Source organism: Leopardus geoffroyi, chromosome B2 (assembly GCF_018350155.1).
Source record: "Leopardus geoffroyi isolate Oge1 chromosome B2, O.geoffroyi_Oge1_pat1.0, whole genome shotgun sequence".
In the NCBI taxonomy this organism is placed as follows: domain Eukaryota; kingdom Metazoa; phylum Chordata; class Mammalia; order Carnivora; family Felidae; genus Leopardus; species Leopardus geoffroyi.
Window position 1 is genome coordinate 141,702,010 of NC_059332.1, and position 18,758 is coordinate 141,720,767.

The following is an 18,758-nucleotide window of genomic DNA, read 5'->3' on the forward strand; positions in this document are numbered from 1 at the left end:
CTGTCTCCCGGTCTTAACCGCTCTTCCTTCATTTAGTGCTGTCTCAATAGATTTTTCCCTTTAAAAGGAAAACGTCTTAATTTCGGTTCTCTGTCAGGTCTAAAGGCAATTCTACCGTTAGAAACCAGTGATCAGCCAGTGTCTTGGTGGAGATCCTACTTCTTACTTGAGGCCTGGACTTTGGCTCCCTGGCCCGCCCTGTGCTTCCCCGATGGGCCACGTGTGTTTGGCATGTCCCCCTGGAGATCCGACCGCACAGCCTGAGTCCTTGCTTCCGCAACCACCCACCTTGTGGGATGCGGTGACAGCTTGCCTGATGGGTGGGTTTGAATCCCTGTCCTTTTCACCCTTCGCCTGCCCCCCGAGAACGATTCCACATCTTGCATTCTTGCGACTGGAGCGGAGCCGTTAGGGATCCTGATCCGACCCTCTTATCCCACAGCGCATACACCTGCTGAGGCTGGTACAAGCGACGCGCGTCTTCCTTCTGCTGTCCCCAAAAGACACCCCCGTGGACTGACTGAACATCAGAAGGAGGAAAACTCTGAGACTTCTTAGTTTTAAGGGGAAAAAAGTATGAGCAAAAATGAGTCCGTTTGGAAAGTCTTATGATTGTTGCCTGGAATGGCATCTTTCTGCTCTCACAATCATGAATCTGGAGACCTACGTTTTAATACTTACATCGTACCAAATACTAGGGTGGCCAAAATCACTTTTGTTAGAATGTTTCTAGTAAAAGAGGAGTTTGGGAATTCTGACATCATTTTTTAACCTTTGCCACCCATTGACTGCCACGAAACGTTAGCCACAAGGTAGCTCGATGCGTAGTAGCACCTCACCTGTGTTGATGCTAAAGCGGCCGAATGTCTCGGAAGAGAGTTTGACCGGTGGTCTTCCTCTGCTTGGGACTAGCTGACTCCTCTCACAAGCGACTGGATCAGTCTGTCCTCTTGGGTATACACAGGCTGCTGGTGTCTGTGTCTCATGTGCACCCCACATACACACACGTCTGCCGGCAGCTGTTCTTTAGGGAGGTGTATTTATAATTCATTTTCCCTGTTGCTGTTTGCCAGCAAGGCACTTTTTCTGTATTATTTTCCTTCAAGCCAGTATGACGCAATTCTGCTGATGGGCAGGGAGCCACCGATGTGGAAATACATTAATGGAGATAGTGCATTAAAATGTCAAAGGGAAGGAGCAAAAAACTTCTAAATGTGTCAAGCCCCAGTTACAGTGGGGTCCGTGAGCCTGAAGGGCTGTGAGTGATTTGTATTAACAAAGAATTTAGCCCCTTGGATTTTAGACTCTTAGGTTTTAGAATAATAGCTATGATTGGAAAAGTCACGTTATTGGAAGACAAAGAAAAGATTTCTGAGACTTAAGTAGAGTTTTTATTTCTGCAATTAAATGTAAGCCTTTGCATTATCATCCAAATACCGTGCTTAATTTTTAGCCCCCCCCCTTTCCCCTTCAAAATTTACAATTGAGGATTATTATGTTGGTATTTTAAGATTACGATTTCAATCACATCTTTCAGAGTTTCAGAACTATCACGGTAACTACAAAGTATATTTATTAGTCTTCAAATCAAAAATTAGTAAAGCACTACTTTTTAAAAGACCACGAGAGTTTTTTTTTTTTCTTTTTTAAGTTGAATGAGATCCAAGGAATCAGAGTGTGAAATGTGCAGCAAACCTTTAATGGACTAGAGTCTGTGACGTTCCCTAAACAAGTGGTTATTACCAGGCAAGCGTTTTAACCACGTACACACGCTCACCGCAGCCACAGGCAGGGGAGGGTCTGGAGCCTGTGTTTTTCACAGCCCCGTGGGGACCCTGCTGTGGAACGCTGGCTGAGGGTTGACCTTTGGGATTCCGGCTACTGAAGAAAAGGGAGTGGAAAGTGCAGACTCGGATGCCTGTGTTTGAAGCTGGTGGATACTGAATGAGGAGCACGCTGGACGGGAGCCTCGGTCACTGGATAGCGTTCCGAGGAACCAATGGTTGGGGGGCCAGAAACCAGAACTCAGGCTTTGGCAGTCTCTCGACTCATGGCAGAGGTGGTCTCCCCGAGTCCCTCTGACTGTCTGCTTTTTGTCCTCGTCTCAGACATCAGTGTGCTCCTCATATTCTGGAACATTCCCAGTTTCCCACCGTATCTAGACCTGCCTCCCTCATTCAGAGTATCTCCTATCCAGTCCCAGTCTGAACCCCTCCCAGCGGGGTGCGTCCTCACCCTCTCAGGTGACCCACGATGACGCGTGCATTGGGTCGGGGCTCTTGCCATCGAGGTGAGCCTTGCATCGGGTGTCTGCTCCCTTGTCTGAGCCACCTGGCCTGACCTGGGGTCCTACTAGCACCTCTGCCCCACAGTTGACACAGCCCCCCAGGCCAGCTGGGAGGGTCATCTCCAGAATCAGCTCTATAGTCTACCCGTCCCCAGAGACGGTCAGCAACACAGCCCAGCCAGTCCGGGCTCTTCAGGGTTAAAGGGCAGGGTCCCCGGAGTCACACACATCACAGGTGGTAGCATTTGGCCACACGGCCGACACCAGAAGTGTCTGAAACCTCGTCGCCTCCACGGTGTTTGGGGCTGAGGGCAGCCGGAAGAGTTTAAAAGTGGTAAAGAGCATCTGGTCTGTGTCTTAGTCTGTCCCCGTCTGGGGTTTGGGAAGCATCCCGCGTGACCTGTGAAGACCACGGGCAAGGGGCTGGGCTCTCTGGTCACTCATGGAACCCCTTCGCTGGCGGCATGAAGGACGTGGGGGCACCTCCCAAAGGCCCTTCTTACTCTTGACCTTCATTCTTATTCCCAACTCCACTTCCATTAAGAGAGTGAAAAAAAAACAAACCAAACAAAAAACCCGCAGCTTCAGAACCTGAAGGCTTTGTCCCGTGCTTTGCCAGTTAACTCTTGCTGGATGGCCTTTGAGTGTTTAATGCTGGGTAAGAGCTTGCCAGTTTCCGCCTTCCTATTTCTCAGGCTCTTCCTGCAGCATCCTACCCTAATTCTGAACAGCGTTTGCTTAAATAAATTGAGTAACTGTGTGGCCCAGGGCTGCCCTTAGCTCAGGAAATCTGTAAGAATTTTACGAAGATTTTTTTTTTTTTAAGTTAGAAAGGACTGTATTGATATATTTCCTGGCACCACAGCGCTGGACAAGAGTATTGTTTGTTGGAGGATTTTACAGACTATTGCTGTGGCAAGGATATGAGATGGAGATCTTGGGACCTAGATTCTTTCTTTTTTTCAGTCAACAGACTGGTCCATTTAGGTACAAGAAGTCTGTGAATGCATGAGATCTGTGCGTTCTTAATGACCTCCTCCCTAAAACATCACTCGGTTTCGTTCTTGGGTAGTTGCTGCTTAGTCCTCGGCGTTTGTCAAGCTGATATGCGCCCTGTGTCTGAGGTGCTGGTAACTCTAAGGAGACCTTCCCTTGTCACTCTTTCTTGTACCTTGTGCCCAGGAAGGGGATGTCCTTGTATAAAGGGCGGGTACTCCCATCACTGAAAAGGAATAGCCCCCCTCACAAATTACGATCATTTCTTAATGGTTTTATGATCCCAAGATAAACCTTTTTTTTTTTTTTTATGTAAAGAACTTTGACTTAACACAGGGAAGAGCACTGTTTTCTTTCTGTGGGTGACATCAATGGCAACTAGTTTTTCCTTCAAGAGGTACAACAGAGGGCGCCTGGGGGGCTCAGTCGGTTGAGCGTCCGACTTCAGCTCAGGTCATGATCTCACGGTCTGTGGGTTTGAGTCCCGCATCGGGCTCTGTGCTGACAGCTAGGAGCCTGGAGCCTGCTTCAGATTCTGTGTCTCCCTCTCTCTCTCTCTCTGCCACTTCCCCGTCCATGCTCTGTGTCTCAGAAATGAATAAATGTTAATAAATAAATAAATTAATTAAATAAATAAATAAACAAAATAAGAGGTACAGTGGATGTCATTTTCACCAGACCAGGGGGCCTATGCTCTTTGCGTCCTTAACAGAAGCCAGTGGGAAGCTACGTGTACCAGAGCCTACAAAGCTCTGGGGTTTACCCCTCAGAGGGAAGAGACGGGTTTGGGGACCCACTCCTGCCCCCTGTGGCTTTTGTCTCCACGCTGCACCTGAGGTAGCCGGTGTGCTGGGGATCAACAGGGTCTAACACCAGAACCTCCGAGTGAAGCACCTTCAGAAGGGAGACCTGCCGTTCGTTTGCGTGCGATTGCCAGTAAACGGTTCTTAATAACAGAACAGTGGGCTCAACAAACCAAAATCAACTTGGAGATGCACAGAGCCTTCTTCGTTATCAATTACCAAAATTCAAGCAGCCAGTTTCTGCATTTTCTTCACACCCTGACAAGGAAGCCCCTTGCTTCAAAACCCTTGAGCTCTGCTCGTTCTCCTGTTTGCTTTGAGAAAGGAGGGGAAGATCAGTCCGCTGCTTCCAGAACAACTGAAACGGGGGACCTGCACTGAGGCAAAAAAGAAGCACTTAATCTTGAAATTGCACAACAGGTGCATTTTAGCAGGGATGCCAGGAGCAGAACTGATAACAGGTTGGAACCCTCTGAGAAGTCTGCGTGAAGTAGTTAACAAAAAGGGAAGAAATGTTTCTGATGTTCCAGCCTTTTAGGAAATCAGGGTGGAATATGCAGTATTCCTCGGCGCTTGGTGGAAATCATTTCGCCGGGATGCAGGGGTGAAAATACGGCTCTTTGGAGAAAGGTGAGGACGACCGGGAGGTCCTGTGGGCCGCCCACGTGATCTGGGCCGTGGCAAAGACATGCCGGGGAGAACTTGGACTCTGCGGAGTTAGCCACTAAATATATACCCACCCAAAAGACCCTTCTCGAGAACAGCTCACAAAGTGACCACTACCCTTCCGTTGAAAGCGTCTTTTTCATGGAGTTCTTGAAAAGTAACTTTCCTTTTTGCCCATTCTCAAAGGAAAAAATAAAACCTAAACGTATCAATTGCCAAAGGGTTTGGGGCGTTATTAATTTACAGCTGGAAAATGATCATGACTCTTAGCTTTGTGGCTGATGTCATACACACTTCAGCCTTCTTTAAGGGGACGGGCTGCCCCAGAAGAGATCACGTTCACGAGGGAGAATCTTAGACAAAAAGACTCAAGAAGGATTGGAAGAGAGCAGGGAGCAAAGATGAGTTCTAGGACCCTCCCTCCGCTTCCCAGACCTGAGCCTCCAGCTGCCCGCATGACATTTGCCTCTCGGGAACTCAGGGCCACATCAGATGCCACGTGTCCAAAGCCAGAGCCCTGATCTCTCTGTGACTGCCCCGTAGGTCCATCCTCTTGTGTAAGCCAGACACCTCGGAGACCTCTCGGTGTGCCTCTTCTTTCCCCACAGCATCTGATTCATCACCAGGTCCCTCCCAGTTTACCTCCAAGGTACCGTTCAGCTCCGTATCTTACCTGGACTTTTACAGTAGCTCAGCCCCACAGCCGTTCTCCCGGCCTCCAGTGTGTCCTCCCTCCCACAGTCCGAGGACGGCGTCTTCCGATCACACGTCTTCTTAACGAGTTGCTCCTGCTTAAAACCCCCGGTCTCTCTGTTTCTCCTAACAGACACAGCCCTACGGAACCGAAGCCCTGGGTGACGTGGCCCTTCCCTCCCTCCCCACTTTCATTCCCTGCTAGTCAGCCTGCTGTCCCCTGCTCCCAGACACCCGAAGGCCCTCTCCCCTCCCCTTCCCTGTTCCCTCCCTTCCCCTCCGTTCCCCTCCCCTCCCCCCTTCGTCCCCCTCCCCTCCCCTGTGTGGCTGTGTGTTTTTCCAGGCATCTACTGTTTCTAAGTCATTGATGCTTCTATCTGTTGTCTTTGGGTTAAGGATATACATGCCACTTCACCTCCCCAGGACTGATTCCCAGCCAGGGCGAGTGGCTTGTTGAAACTGTAGTGTTACTTTGCCCCCCGAGTTGCTGATATGTGTGTCCTTGCAGGTGGGCTGATGCATTGGTCACACCACAAATGGGCTGGGGCTTGGACGGCTTTCTTTTCTGTCTTGATCATGTTGTTTGGGGGACATAGGCAGTGTTTCTCCCTCTTCAGATATTAGATTTAAACCAGTTTCAACCAAATTTGTCCTTCTTGGTGAGGCTTTGAGAAAGATACTGTGTAACTCAGGTTGAAAGCGTTCTGCCAGTGACTCTGGACATGGGTGTGAAAACAGTGTCTGTTGAGAACACATTTAAAATAGGGCATCCTGTGTAATGTTATGCATGCAGTTAGAGCTCTCTAAAAATAAACTCTGCTGGAACTGGGCTTTTCGAAGATGTGGGTTCCTGGTTCCGATCGCTATTGAGTTTAAGTGAAAGAGTGCCCCAAATTTCACTGTTAGCCTAATTAATTTTGTCAGTAAGCCATCTTTCTGGCTACATAAACTACACCTACACTGACAGTCCATACAGAGGAGGGCGTGTGTATGTGGCAGTCATATACTTTCCAATTTTGAACATAACTCAGGAGTGATATTTTCAGTGGCTCTGTTAGAACCCTTGCGTGGAGCTTCTCTCCCGGTGGCTTGCCCCTGGAGACTGAAATGACATGGTTTCACTCGTGTGGTGCCTGTTTCCAGACTATTTCTTCTGTCTGTCCCGACCCTTCTCCAAAGAGCTGTATCGGGAACCCATTCATTTTCAAGATACACATTTCACACTTCCCCATCTGCCACTGTTGAGAAAAAATAGTGGTGATTGCTAAGACAGTATGGCCTAAATATTCTTTTAAAGCACGGAAACCATATACAGATCTTATTTTAAATTGTATTGTAGTTGACTTTAAAACAAGGTGTTTAGGAGTATGTGGTTACTCTTTATAGGATTTCATACTGGTATGTTTAACTGCTTTCTATCTTCTCAGTGAACCATTGGAAACGGTCACTTTAAAGTTGGTGTTTGCTTCTGGGTTTGTTTTTTTTCTTCCCTAGAGCCAGCTCTTTGTTGGCAGATGAATGTGTAATGTTTGAGAAATTTCCAAAGTGAATAAAAGGAAAATCTATGATAATATATATAATAGATAATAATATATATATATTACTTGTGTCCGTGTGAAGACTGAGAAGCAGGAGTGAGGAGTGCTTTCGGGAAAACCTCCGTAGGCTCCAGTTTTGAACTATCCTCATTATAATAACCTGGCCTTTGTCATAGGATGACAGATCTCAAACACTTCCATCCAGGCCCAACCAAAGACCGATCGATCTAAATAACGTTCCTCCGGTGATTCTGCGGGTCCCCGTGTTTAAATAACAGCGCCCCACCTCAGACTTTGACTTTGCAAAGGCATGAGGGAACAGGGCCTTGTCACAGAAGACCAGGCCTGGGTAAGCGGTGGCCCCTTTGGTCAGCCCTGATCTGGACGCACCGCCTCCCACTCAGTGCGGCCCAGGCGCTACGCCCAGTAGCTACGTTAGCAGCACAACAGCAACTAAACATTACTTTTAAATGTTAGTCCAGTCCCCCCAACCCCCCGGGCCTTATTGGGCATTTATTGCCACAACTATCACAGGTTAGGAACGGGCCACATCAGGGGACCACGGTAATTTGGGAGGAAAACCACCTGAGCCTGTCGCCCCATAATAGACAGCCCAGGAATTCACACACACACAGTGTCAAGGAAGGGCACTTTGCTCTTCCGGGCCCAGCTTACATCTTGGTAGGCTTTTACGTGGAAAATGTTTCCTTCGTTTCAGTTTGTATTTTCGCCTGTTTTTGTTTTGTTGTTCTTGGTTCATTTTGAAAAAGAGAATGTCTGGTGATTTACTTCTTGGCTCTCCTCATTCCATTTGGAGCATTGCAAACGGTGCCGTGGTCAGAAAGGGATTTAGAAGCCGGTGAGTGCCGCCTCTGGAAAGGGCCCAACTTCTTTGGAGGTCTTTGTGGTCCGAGTGACGGTAGTCAGCCCAACCAAATAAGCTTTTTGTCGCGAGCCCCCAGAAATCCTCTCATAGTAGCAACACCGTAATAAGTTGGAGTGCTCGGCTTAGTCAGGCGGCCATGTTATGTTTTCTTCCACAAAACAAAATTGTCTCAATTTCCAAAAAGTCAGCAGAAAGCTCTTTTTAGTATTAAGCTCATCTTGCTCGTTGAAAATTACCAATAATCCTGGCAGTAGTTTCCAAAGCAGTGATGAATTGGATTTCTTCTATGATGATGAAAGACCAGCTTTCTCCCCCATTTAGACAGGTGGCCAGATGCCGCGCTCATGGCCGCGCATGCCCTGCATTGCTGGGAAGACTCGCATCTTTGTCGGCCACTTCCCTACTTGGATCCCTAAGAGCCGTGCAGCACTCTGGATAAACTCGTCCCTAGAAGCAGGTGTCCCGGAAACCCGGAGAAAAGCACCATTTTTATTTGTCAGCTTTCTGTAACCACAGATGAATACAGTAGACAGGAAGGTATACAGTGGGCTCTGTGTGCCTGTGTACTTTGCACTTGGAGAAGGAAATACAGGACACTGATCTGAAAGCAGGCCTGAGGAATTCTGTGTCTGACGCTTCCTAGCTGTGTGTCCTTAAGCAGGTGATTTAATCTCTCTGATCCCTATTTTCTTCCTTTGTATGTGAGCATAATTCCACCTAACCTTCCTCCAGGTAATTTAAAAAGTTAAATGTATAAAATGCCTAGAAATTGTGCCCGGCACATTTATAATTACCTAGTAAAGTATGAACATTGTCATTGTTATTGGTCCCTCCATGGCCACATGCAAACACTGAGGCCCAGAGACTGAAGGAGTTTTGCTCCCAGATCCCAGTGACAGTGGAAGGTGTGACTGGTGGCAGAGTCAAGACCTGTGGCATTTTGACCAGACTTTTCAAACTGCAGGCATGATTTCATTGAGGACCATTATACACAGCAGCTGACATCCAACACACCGACCTCGAAATCTTTAATTTGTTTCGTTACTTTAAGGGTTTGTTTGTTTAACTTCTCCTGCACACCTTCATCATCTTATGGTGATTGCAGATGGGCCGTGCAGACTTGGGAGAAATCCTAGATTAGGGTTACAAGGAGCCTCTGAGGTCATTACTTCATTTAACCACCCGCCTGGTGGGTTTCATATTCGGATTCTCTTTTGCACCTGAGTTATAAGCAGGTGTGCTTAAAGGACCATGTGTTTCATGCACATGTGAGTCACACCACATGTGAAACTGAATTTGGAAAAAGCCTGTTTACAATGGTAAAAATGTTCTCTCTCGGTTTATTTAACAAGTACTTTCTGCAGTAGCTGTCTGTTGCTCGTTTGCTCCTCTCAGAATTGCCTAGAAGAGCCCAGGCATGCACATAAATTGTTGCCATACACAAAAGAAAGTGCAGAGGGTTGTCAGAGGCAGAGTCTGGGGAAGGCAGAGCTCCCAGGTGGGGGAGACAGGGCAGCCTTCACAAAGGAGGCAGCCCCTGAAACGATCTGGATGGACGACGGTGGGTCACCATTGGCTGAGACTTGAAAGCTGTCTTCAGAAAACCCAACCTGTTCCTGAGTTAAGGATGCTCTTCAGGTGACTAGCCTGCTAACAAATTGGGAGAGCAGTCCCAGCAGGTGCCACAGGGACATGAACGTGAAACTGTGTTTTGTTTGAATGAAAACACCCCAGAAGGGAACCTCAGCTGTCTGAGTTAATGCCGGCAATCTCCACGCTGATGTTAAGACCCGAACCGTACAGGAATATGTTTATGGCTGCCGGGCAATGTATTTATGAGTATTTGACGACCTGGAGGTTAATCAGAAGCCATTGGATGATCTCAGATACATTCTTAATGAACTGCAGTGGGTATTATCATCCTGATTCAGCAGTCTATAGTATTCGAAGTGGCACTTGAGTGAGCTCAGCATTCAAGGCTGAAGTAACATTCCTTTCTCCCAGAGCCACACTCACACCGTTAGTCTCTCAGCCCGCTAGAATGTTCTTTCCAAGCTATCATCGAGTGCCAGTTTAGAATAGTTTGTGTGATATTTAAAAGGAAGAAAAGCACTCAAACCTTTGATACTTTGAATTTTCAAGTGGACCATGTTTGAACTTTTTCTACAAGCCAGAAAGTTGAATCCACTGAAGACTGCTACACAAAAAGATTATATATTGTGTTTTTCTGAAAATGACTTAGGTTAAGCTTTGAAAGGATCTCTTTAAACATATTTTACCATCAAAAAGCCATCAAATGACGACTTAATGGAGGTGGAGGGGCTTAAAATCATAACTCACTTGGACTAGATGAGCAAGTGTGGATTTTTACGCCTCTTACTAGTTTTACTCCCGAGAGAAAACACCAGTAAATGAAAGTTTGAAAAGTTTTCTCCAGGTGAACTATTTACATAGGAGAAGCTTGGGTACACCAGTGGGTGGCGTCTTTCCCAGATTTTGCCACATCGCCATCACCTGTCTTGTCACCTTGTGGTTTCCCTGCGAGCATTAAACCACCGCACCATCCAAACCTCCCCTTCCCCAGGCCCGGGCCCAGCAGAGAAATACCCTCACACCACAGTTGTCTCCTTCAGACCCAGAAATACCCTTGGCCTCTTGCAAGAGTGAGAAGTTTGTCTTTCATAGAGCGGACACACAAAACTAGTGAAACCAAGTCACCAAAACTTTAGGTTCGTGAGTCTGCGTCGCAGTCAGGGAGGGGTGGCCCGGAGACTTTTAGGGACACTTTCAGCCAGTCTAAGCTCCCTTCCTTCCTGTCGCAAGAAATCCTACAAAAAGAAGCGGGAGTCTGAGGTTTACTGTGTGATGTCAATATGGGGAAATGGGTGTGTTTTTAATAGTACCTAATTTCAGAACCTTGAATAATCAGGTTGAAGCGTTTAGAAATGCTTTCTCCTATATTCATTATATCAGAAAACTTAGGTCAAAGGAAAAAAAATTTAAGTAACATTCCCACACTGCCCATTTGCTTTTCATCCCTTGACTCCTGGTTTTTGATACGAGGATACTAACTACTTAATGCCAATAAAGAGTCAAATCTTTTTTAAATGTTAGAAGTTAATTTTGCTTGCTTTTGTAATTCCTGTTCTTATTTCAAGTTCCCCCTTTCTTGCTTATATTCCTCTATAGAAATCATAACGTGGAACACTTGACATGACTTAAAATGTATAATTTACTTGTGGAATCTATATTATTTGGAATTTTTACACAGTGTTTTAAGTCATTACTTAGCAAGAGTTCAGCCTCTCTGTCCAGGAAATCAATTATTTTAAGCAAACACGGAAAACAGCAGCCCCACCCCTTGCATATGTGCATTATGAGAAATGACCCCCGGGGTAGAGTGTTGCCCGCGTGCACGGTCACTATATGTATACCTGTGCTCTCTCTTCACACAGGCAAGGCAGTTTCCCGGGCATGAACCAGAGTGGACTTATGGCTTCCAGCTCTCCCTACAGCCAGCCCGTCAACAACAGCTCTGGGCTCATGAACACCCAGGCACCCCCCTACAGCATGGCGCCCAATATGGTGAACAGCTCAACAGGTAACCGAGGCAGCTCTGTGCCCTGAGAGCGCTGCCCCCCACCCCCAACCCTTTCCCTCTTTTCCTCTTAGGCCTGCACCGGTGAATGTACAGAGACAACAGCAATGGAATCATTGGGTGAAAAGGGGGGAAAAATCCACTTTGCTGTGCCTGGAAACTTGCTCAACCTATGTAACTACTGTTAAGAGTGAGGGTCACATTACGTTTTATGTAAATTCTTTTTCCGCGCTCTGTTTTTGCAATGTGTGGACGTATTCTTAAGTGTCGCTGGGGTTGCTTGCTCACTGCATACACTATGTTCTTTTTGTCTTTGGGTATCATTCAAAGCATTAAGAGATCCCAGTGACAGAATGGATCCTCCATTCGGTAGTGACGGTGCCGAACACTTAAAAACCATATTTCAGGGGCAGAACAAGGGGGTTTGAAGTACTTTTTCACCTTGAAATGTATATGTGGAAACAGTTGTTCCTTAAGTGCTATTTGCAGATTGTCTCCATTGAGGAATCGTATACAATTTTGTTTAATGCGCTGTTTTAAATTCTGTGTCACGTTTAATTGTTTCAACCCACTTTGTGATGCCAACAACTGCGTTCTTACCAAATCCCATCTGATTGGTGCAGTAAGAGTATTCTCTCAGTTTGTGGAAGTGTTGAAAATATCTAAACCTGGGCAAATCGTCTGTGTCCTTGGATTGCTTAGACCCTGAATCACCTCCTCAAGCCCCAACTACCCAGCAGTGAACACTACTCTTTACATGAGGAAACGCTGTGGATCGCAATTGACCTGTTCCTTTCTAGCACCGATTAGAGTGGTGACCACTGTTCGGGTAGCATTCTCTCCTTTGGTCAACACAGAGCTTTGTGTAGCCAGTCATGTGTGTCCCGCACTGTTTTATGATGCATTCGAAAAGCACTGTGGAGTTAGAGGCTTGGCTTTCTCTTACGACCTTTTTTCATCTCCTCTGCCTTTTGCCACCTTGCTGACCTGTCCATCTTTGAAAGGCCACCCCAGGAGCTATTGTTTCTTTGTCCGGCCGAACAGACAGCTAGAGGCTGGGCTGGCATCCCGGCCAAGCTTCTGAGGGGTTGGCTTCTCAGGTCTAATTTAATAGGGCCGTTCCCTGATTACGTCTCTTTAAAAGCATGTGGAAGAGGGGAAAAGAAGAGAAACTGGTGGAGAAAATGAAGGTTTTTAAATAAACAGAACAGCCCTTCCTGATACCGGTCATTCATCCCAGCGAGGGGGATGTTTTTACATTCGAGATGAAAGGGGAAGGCTCTTGAACAGTCTGTTAGCCAGAAGCTTCCCTTCCCTTCTCAGCACTGTCCCAGGTAACAGCGTATTTGGGTTATGACATTATGTGTTTTGTCTGGCTTGCTGAAATAAAATTACTTCAGAGCATTGAAACTACACAATAAATTTTCACCTACTATTAGCAATACTCATTTTTCCCCTTTTCCTTTGGACCCCAGAGCCACAAAAATAACCAACCACAAACAGATGGCACGGTGCCCTGCCTAAGAAGATTTATGTGTTCCTAAGGAATAACCAATTTAATGGAGATTCACAGAGAGGGTTTCTATTTACTATTATTATTATTCAGATAATTCAGAGGAAAACTGTTCGACAAAAGGCCGTTTATCCTCACACACTTTTGTATGGGCTAAGTAGTAGTTTTGTATCACATGGTATATTTGGAGATATTGAATTTTTAATAATTTAAGTATTTATCAAATTTTCCTCTACACATTTATGTGATTTTTTTTTTTTTTCCAGCTCGGTTAAGTCCAATGCAGCCTGATAGAAAGTAGTCATCTAGCACATCCAAGGAATAGGGATGATTTAGCTTCTACTGCGTATCTGTTGATAGGCACACGTCAGTCCGCTCTCACTGTGTTACAATCTCTGAGGGAAACGGGAACGACAGGGGAACCCAGAATGTTACCGAGTGGCTCCTGACGGGTTTTGGTCGGAAGGTGGGCTCTTGACTTTCCTAGAGTTGGGCCAAAAAAAGGCTATTATCAGCATCACATCACTCTACTTGGTCTGGGCTCGTGCATATCAGTTGCCGGTGATAACGGCAAAGCATTTCCTCTACCAAAGGACCCTTTCGGAGAAAGTGAAGATGACACCCACAGTGTCCAGGGCTGGGCGTGGGACTGGCTGAGCTTCCGTTAGCAGCTTATGCGGCAGACGTTCCAGCACCCTCTTTGTGGAGTTTGAGCCGTTGTGCTGTAGACAGTGTACAGGGCCAAAAACAGTCTCCCTGTGTAGTGACAAATTGTTACAGGCTTCAGTGAGCAAGTAATTATTCAAATGGAGTCAGTGTGAGTATGAATGTGACAACTATTTCTTCATTTTAAAATGCAGGGGAGGTGGGGTGGTAAGCAGTGGGGGGATTTGTTCCCTCTAAAGGAGCTTTTAAAAAAAAAACTATCCACATTAAAAGATTAGAATTATGTAATGCTATGGGCAAAATTATAAATCACATATAGCCTTGTTAAATACACCCTTTTATATGATACTTGCGTTACTGGTTATATTATACTTGTGTCTCATTTTATAATATTCATTAGTCATATACTTGTCTTTGTATAAGCCATCATCTTAAAGAAGACATCTAAATTCCAGAAAATGTATCTACCATCTGTCGTTCTAAGTTTGCCTCCCTGGAAGTCGCTCTGCAGAATGTAGGACGTTTCCATCAGTATAACCTACAGATAGCAGATGAACAGCCACACACTGCTGTTATCAGGCCTTCCTATTGTACAAGAGCCCCATCAGATTCCAGATCTTCCTGCCCACCTAGCGCTGCTCAGTACCAAATGCGATATCCTATTGCTGTCCTACCGGGATGGGGCACACTAGCTCCATTAGCCCTCCCAAGGAAAAAGAGGCAAGCTCACTAGCACGGTATCGACAGCCTCTTTCAGCGTTCCCAAAAGTCAGGAACCACCTATCACCTGGAATGTTTGTTAAAACTACAGATTACTGCAGCCCAACCGGAATTTCTGAGGATGGTCCGGGAGTCTGGATTCCTAACAGACTCCGCAGGTGGTTTTCACATGTGCGTGCTAAAGCTTACGAGCCACCCATTTAGGGGTATTTTGCTCAGCAATCTCTCCGCTAAACTGCTGCCAGCTTTGTGTGGCATTGGCTGTTTACCAGATAATTTGCTGTTGTGAAATTTAAAAGAAAAATTATAAAACTCTGCCTAGAATATAAATCTACCAGATGGATAGGTGTTTTCTGTCTCGAGACGTTAGGGTCCTTCACTAAAGAAGTTTGGGGTATTTCACACCATTGCTGGCTGTCGATTGTCTAAGTAGTTTATAAAGATTGTCGGGTTTTTTGTTCACTTGCTTGCACGAAGTTAGTGACTTTAGGTGAATTGCTGTCCTCCCTCCCCACCCCACCCCAAAGATGTAAAAGGTATATTAAATTATGAAAACCATATCTCTTCGAGTGGGGAAAAAATGCACCCCGGGATTATGCCAAGTACGTTGGTGGTTCTGGACTTCACATGCAGCTGGGGCTTTCTTGAGAGCATCGCTCTAGCTCACTGCAGACAGGAGCTGCTTACTGATTTTGCTCCGGTCGTGTGTTTCCTTGGGCTGGCTGGGATGGAGAGAGGCCGCAGATGGAAATGCTGGGGGTGTGCATCTCACATACACTGCCCCCGTGGAGGTACATGGGCATAGATGGGTGTCCGCAGATTTCCTCAAGGCCTCGCCGATCCAGTCAGAGAGAAGGGTTTCTCCTGAGCTTTTCTCACATCCTCTGTATGTGTTATGTTAACGGCGGTCTTTCTATATTAGCCACGTGTGAAAATGGTCCTGAATATCTGCAGACGTACACACGCAGGTAGGCCCTTCAGTGCTTTCAGAAACAAGGAATAAAATATTTTGTGGGGCATGGTGTATTGTTTACCATGAAAAGAACAAGCCGTGTGTGTGTTTCTGGTCCCATTTCCCCATCTTCTGGGAGTGATTTTGTCGCCTTGTAGGGAGACTAAGTGAAGGAAGCTGAGAGAGTACGAATGAATGTTTGAGTTCAGTTTTGCTCACACCATATGTTCTTCGTGTTCCTTTTGAATATATTAAATCCAGGGTGGAATGACTGCCTCAGGACCTTGACCCGCACTTACTTTAAGAAATCATTCTAGCTCTTAAATTTCGGTGGTGAAGCCAGAGGCTAGTGCTCGAAATGTATTTACGGTGCTCACGCGGCTCTTCTGCAGTCACGGATCCTTTACTGCCCCTTTTTATGCCTGAACTTTCCATACTGGATTACTGATGTCAATGGGAGAAAGAACAGGGCCTTGATTTAACACATCCTTACAGTAGTGGTGGTCTTTCTCTTCTGGGAAAGGAGAAAAAAATAGTGCCCCTGGAGTGTCATCGCCCTGGGAGGCGTATAGCTCTTTGCAGTGATTCATTGAGAATTCTGGTAAGAAGTCAAAAAGTAAGCATTTCAACAAAAGGAACAGTAAAAGCCACAGTAAGGAAAGACCTTATGATCCATTTACTAAAATAAAATTTGCAGCGTAAGGCAGGAGGACTAAATAAAACTGTTACTCTAAACCCTCTCCTTGTTTGTCTCTCAAGATAATAACACATTGTAACTTTTGACAGTTTTTACATTTGCATACCCTAAATGCCCATCGAAGAATATATAACAGAGAATGAAGAAATTTAGGGAATTTCAAACCAACAGATATGCTTAAATTCATCTAAGTCTGATTGTTATTTTTTTAATATTTTTTAAAATATTTGTTTTTGAGAGAGAGAGCGTGTGTGCACGTGCATGGGGGAGGGGCAGAGAGAGAGAAAAGGAATCCCAAGCAGGCTCCCCGCTGTTAAGCACAGAGCCCGACGCAGGGCTTGATCCCACCAGCCAACCATGAGATCATGACCTGAGCCGAAATCAAGAGTCAGACGCTTGGGGCGCCTGGGCGGGTCTGTCAGTTAAGTGGTTAAGCACGCGATTCAGGTCATGGTCTCACGGTCAGTGAGTTCGAGCCCCACATCGGGCTCTGTGCTGACAGCTCAGAGCCCGGAGCCTGCTTCGGATTCTGTGTCTCCCTCTGTCTCTGCCCCTCCCCCGCTTGCGCTCTGTCTCTCTCCCAAAAGCAAATAAACATTAAAAAAATACATTAAAAACAAAAAGAATCGGACGCTTAGCTGACCGAGCCACCCAGGCACCCCAAGTCTGATTTTTAAATCAGTGTTAATTGTTATCATTAATTATGATAATACGTATCGTCCCACTTCTTTAGGCTTAAAAAAATGTTTTGTGTATGTTAACACATTTCATGCACGAAGAAGAATATTACTGTTTTCTGTCTTTCAACAGTAATATTTAGGCATAATTTATTACAAATACTAACAGAACTATCCGTTAGAACCTTTGAAGATACAGGCCTTAACTGGAGCCGCGTGTCCGTGACTTTGCCACCTTCCCAGGATGGTGTGGCTGTCGTTCCTTGGAACCCACTCTGAATAAGTAGCAAGGACGTGTGGACTTTCATAAAGAAGCTCCTCTTTCCGCACGCCTCCTGCTCTTCCATTCTGTTCTTCTAAAAAGAGTGTTTCTTAATGTACAGATTTACTAATTCCTACAGCGCTAGACCCCAGAGAGAAAACTGCACGAAAGCAGCCCACAGCTCGGAGCAAGGCGGTCTGGTGTAATCTCTCTCAGCTGCTTTTCTGAGGTTTCACACATTCACAAAAATAACAGCATTTTTAGCTGATCCCAATAGATTTTTCTCTGCAGCTGCATCCCTTGAAAAAGCTTTTTGTTCCAGTTCTTAAAGTCTAAGTATTGAAAGTAATTTGGGAAAAAAAAAAAAAAAAAGGGAAAGAAAGAAAGAAAGAAAAACATCCCAATTATGATTTGTGTGTGTGGCGATGACTTCAAGGGCTGACTGGCTGCAAATGGGCTCGGGAGCACAAGCCAGTGCGCCCGCGGAGAAGACGGGCGCTTCCCGGGGCATCCGTGGGCGCGCCGCCGTGCTCACGGGCACGTGGCGGGGTCGGCTTTTTTGGCAGGACCTCTGGTCTCAACCTGCAGAGATGCTAACGATATTAGCAAATTAGCACCACAAAGCTTGCCAGCTAATTCGCCAGAGCCCTGCTCACTCTCTCTCTGCTGTAATTAAAACTAATTATTTTCTAAAACATAGTAATACATGAATATGTGCAATAATCATTTTGTAGTGGGCAATCTGTAGAGCCTTTTTTAACGCTTCTTTTTTTTTTTTTTTTTTTTTTTTTGGCACTTTATGCAACATGTGCACTGCCTTGGTTGAGCCAGCATTTTCGTTTGCAGAACGTAGAATGGGTCCTGTTCATAAAACCTCAGGTTTACTTTATTTTGAAATAGGAATGTTTTCTGGCTTTCACTCATTTACAAGGCTCATAATTCTCTCCACTCGCCCTTGTCTGTTTCCAACTCTCCTCACACATCTGTTTGTGTCGCACTCCCGGCCCAGTGTTGTGCAGATGGTTTTCACAGTGGGGTTCTGTAGAAATTCAGCTGTTATTCCCTGGACGTCTACACTGATTCCCTACTGTAGCCTTGTGCTTCCTTTAAAAAGAAATCTGAACCCATATTTTTAGCTTGAAAATGTCTATTCGTATGGGTAATAAATGCGTCTAAATCAGTTGTTCTTCGGAGAACCTTTCAATCTAAAGCCTGGATGAACTTGGTAGAATTTCTGAGCCTAGAGATGGAGAGTGAGTTTTGCCAGGGAGCGTAGAGTTGACTCTTGGGCCGCTGGGCATTTGAGCTGCTGCTGGGGATTGATAAGTGCACGTACGGTCCCAGACTGAAAGAAAAGCAGCCCCACTGCAAACTAATTAGAAATCCTTTCCTTCGAAAAGAACTTTTGATTATTGTTTTTGAAGTCATTTGTTACGATTGTTTTCCATCGTTGCAGACCAGGCCACATGGAATAGATAAGATTTTCAAATGAAACCATATAAAATGTCAAATGAATTTGCCAACTATAGACTATGTAAACTTAGGAAATTAAGAAAGCACAACATCCTCTAGTCACCAGGTAGAAAATACACACATCCACTCTTTCCTTTCAACACCCGATGAGCAGTTTAAACATTGGACTTCTTTCCACTTGTCACCTGCTCCGTTAAATAACGCTGTAATCATTTTGAGAAGATAACGTTGATACGAGTTGACTTTCAGTGGTGGGGTGTTGAATAAATGATTGCATTTGTGTTTTTTCTTTTTAAGTTAAAAAAGGACCACCAGAATATCGTGCTGTCTA

General features: G+C 45.6%; 1 protein-coding gene across 14 annotated transcripts in view; it reads left to right on the plus strand.

Annotated features, from left to right (window-relative positions):
* The window catches only part of ARID1B (AT-rich interaction domain 1B), a 454,520-nt gene that overhangs the window by 400,611 nt on the left and 35,151 nt on the right, over nt 1–18,758 (plus strand). For all 14 annotated transcript variants that reach the window (XM_045500132.1, XM_045500130.1, XM_045500124.1 and 11 more), the window contains one exon: nt 11,325–11,470. In XM_045500132.1, the coding sequence (XP_045356088.1) occupies nt 11,325–11,470 (146 nt within the window). The remainder of the gene's footprint in view (nt 1–11,324; nt 11,471–18,758) is intronic.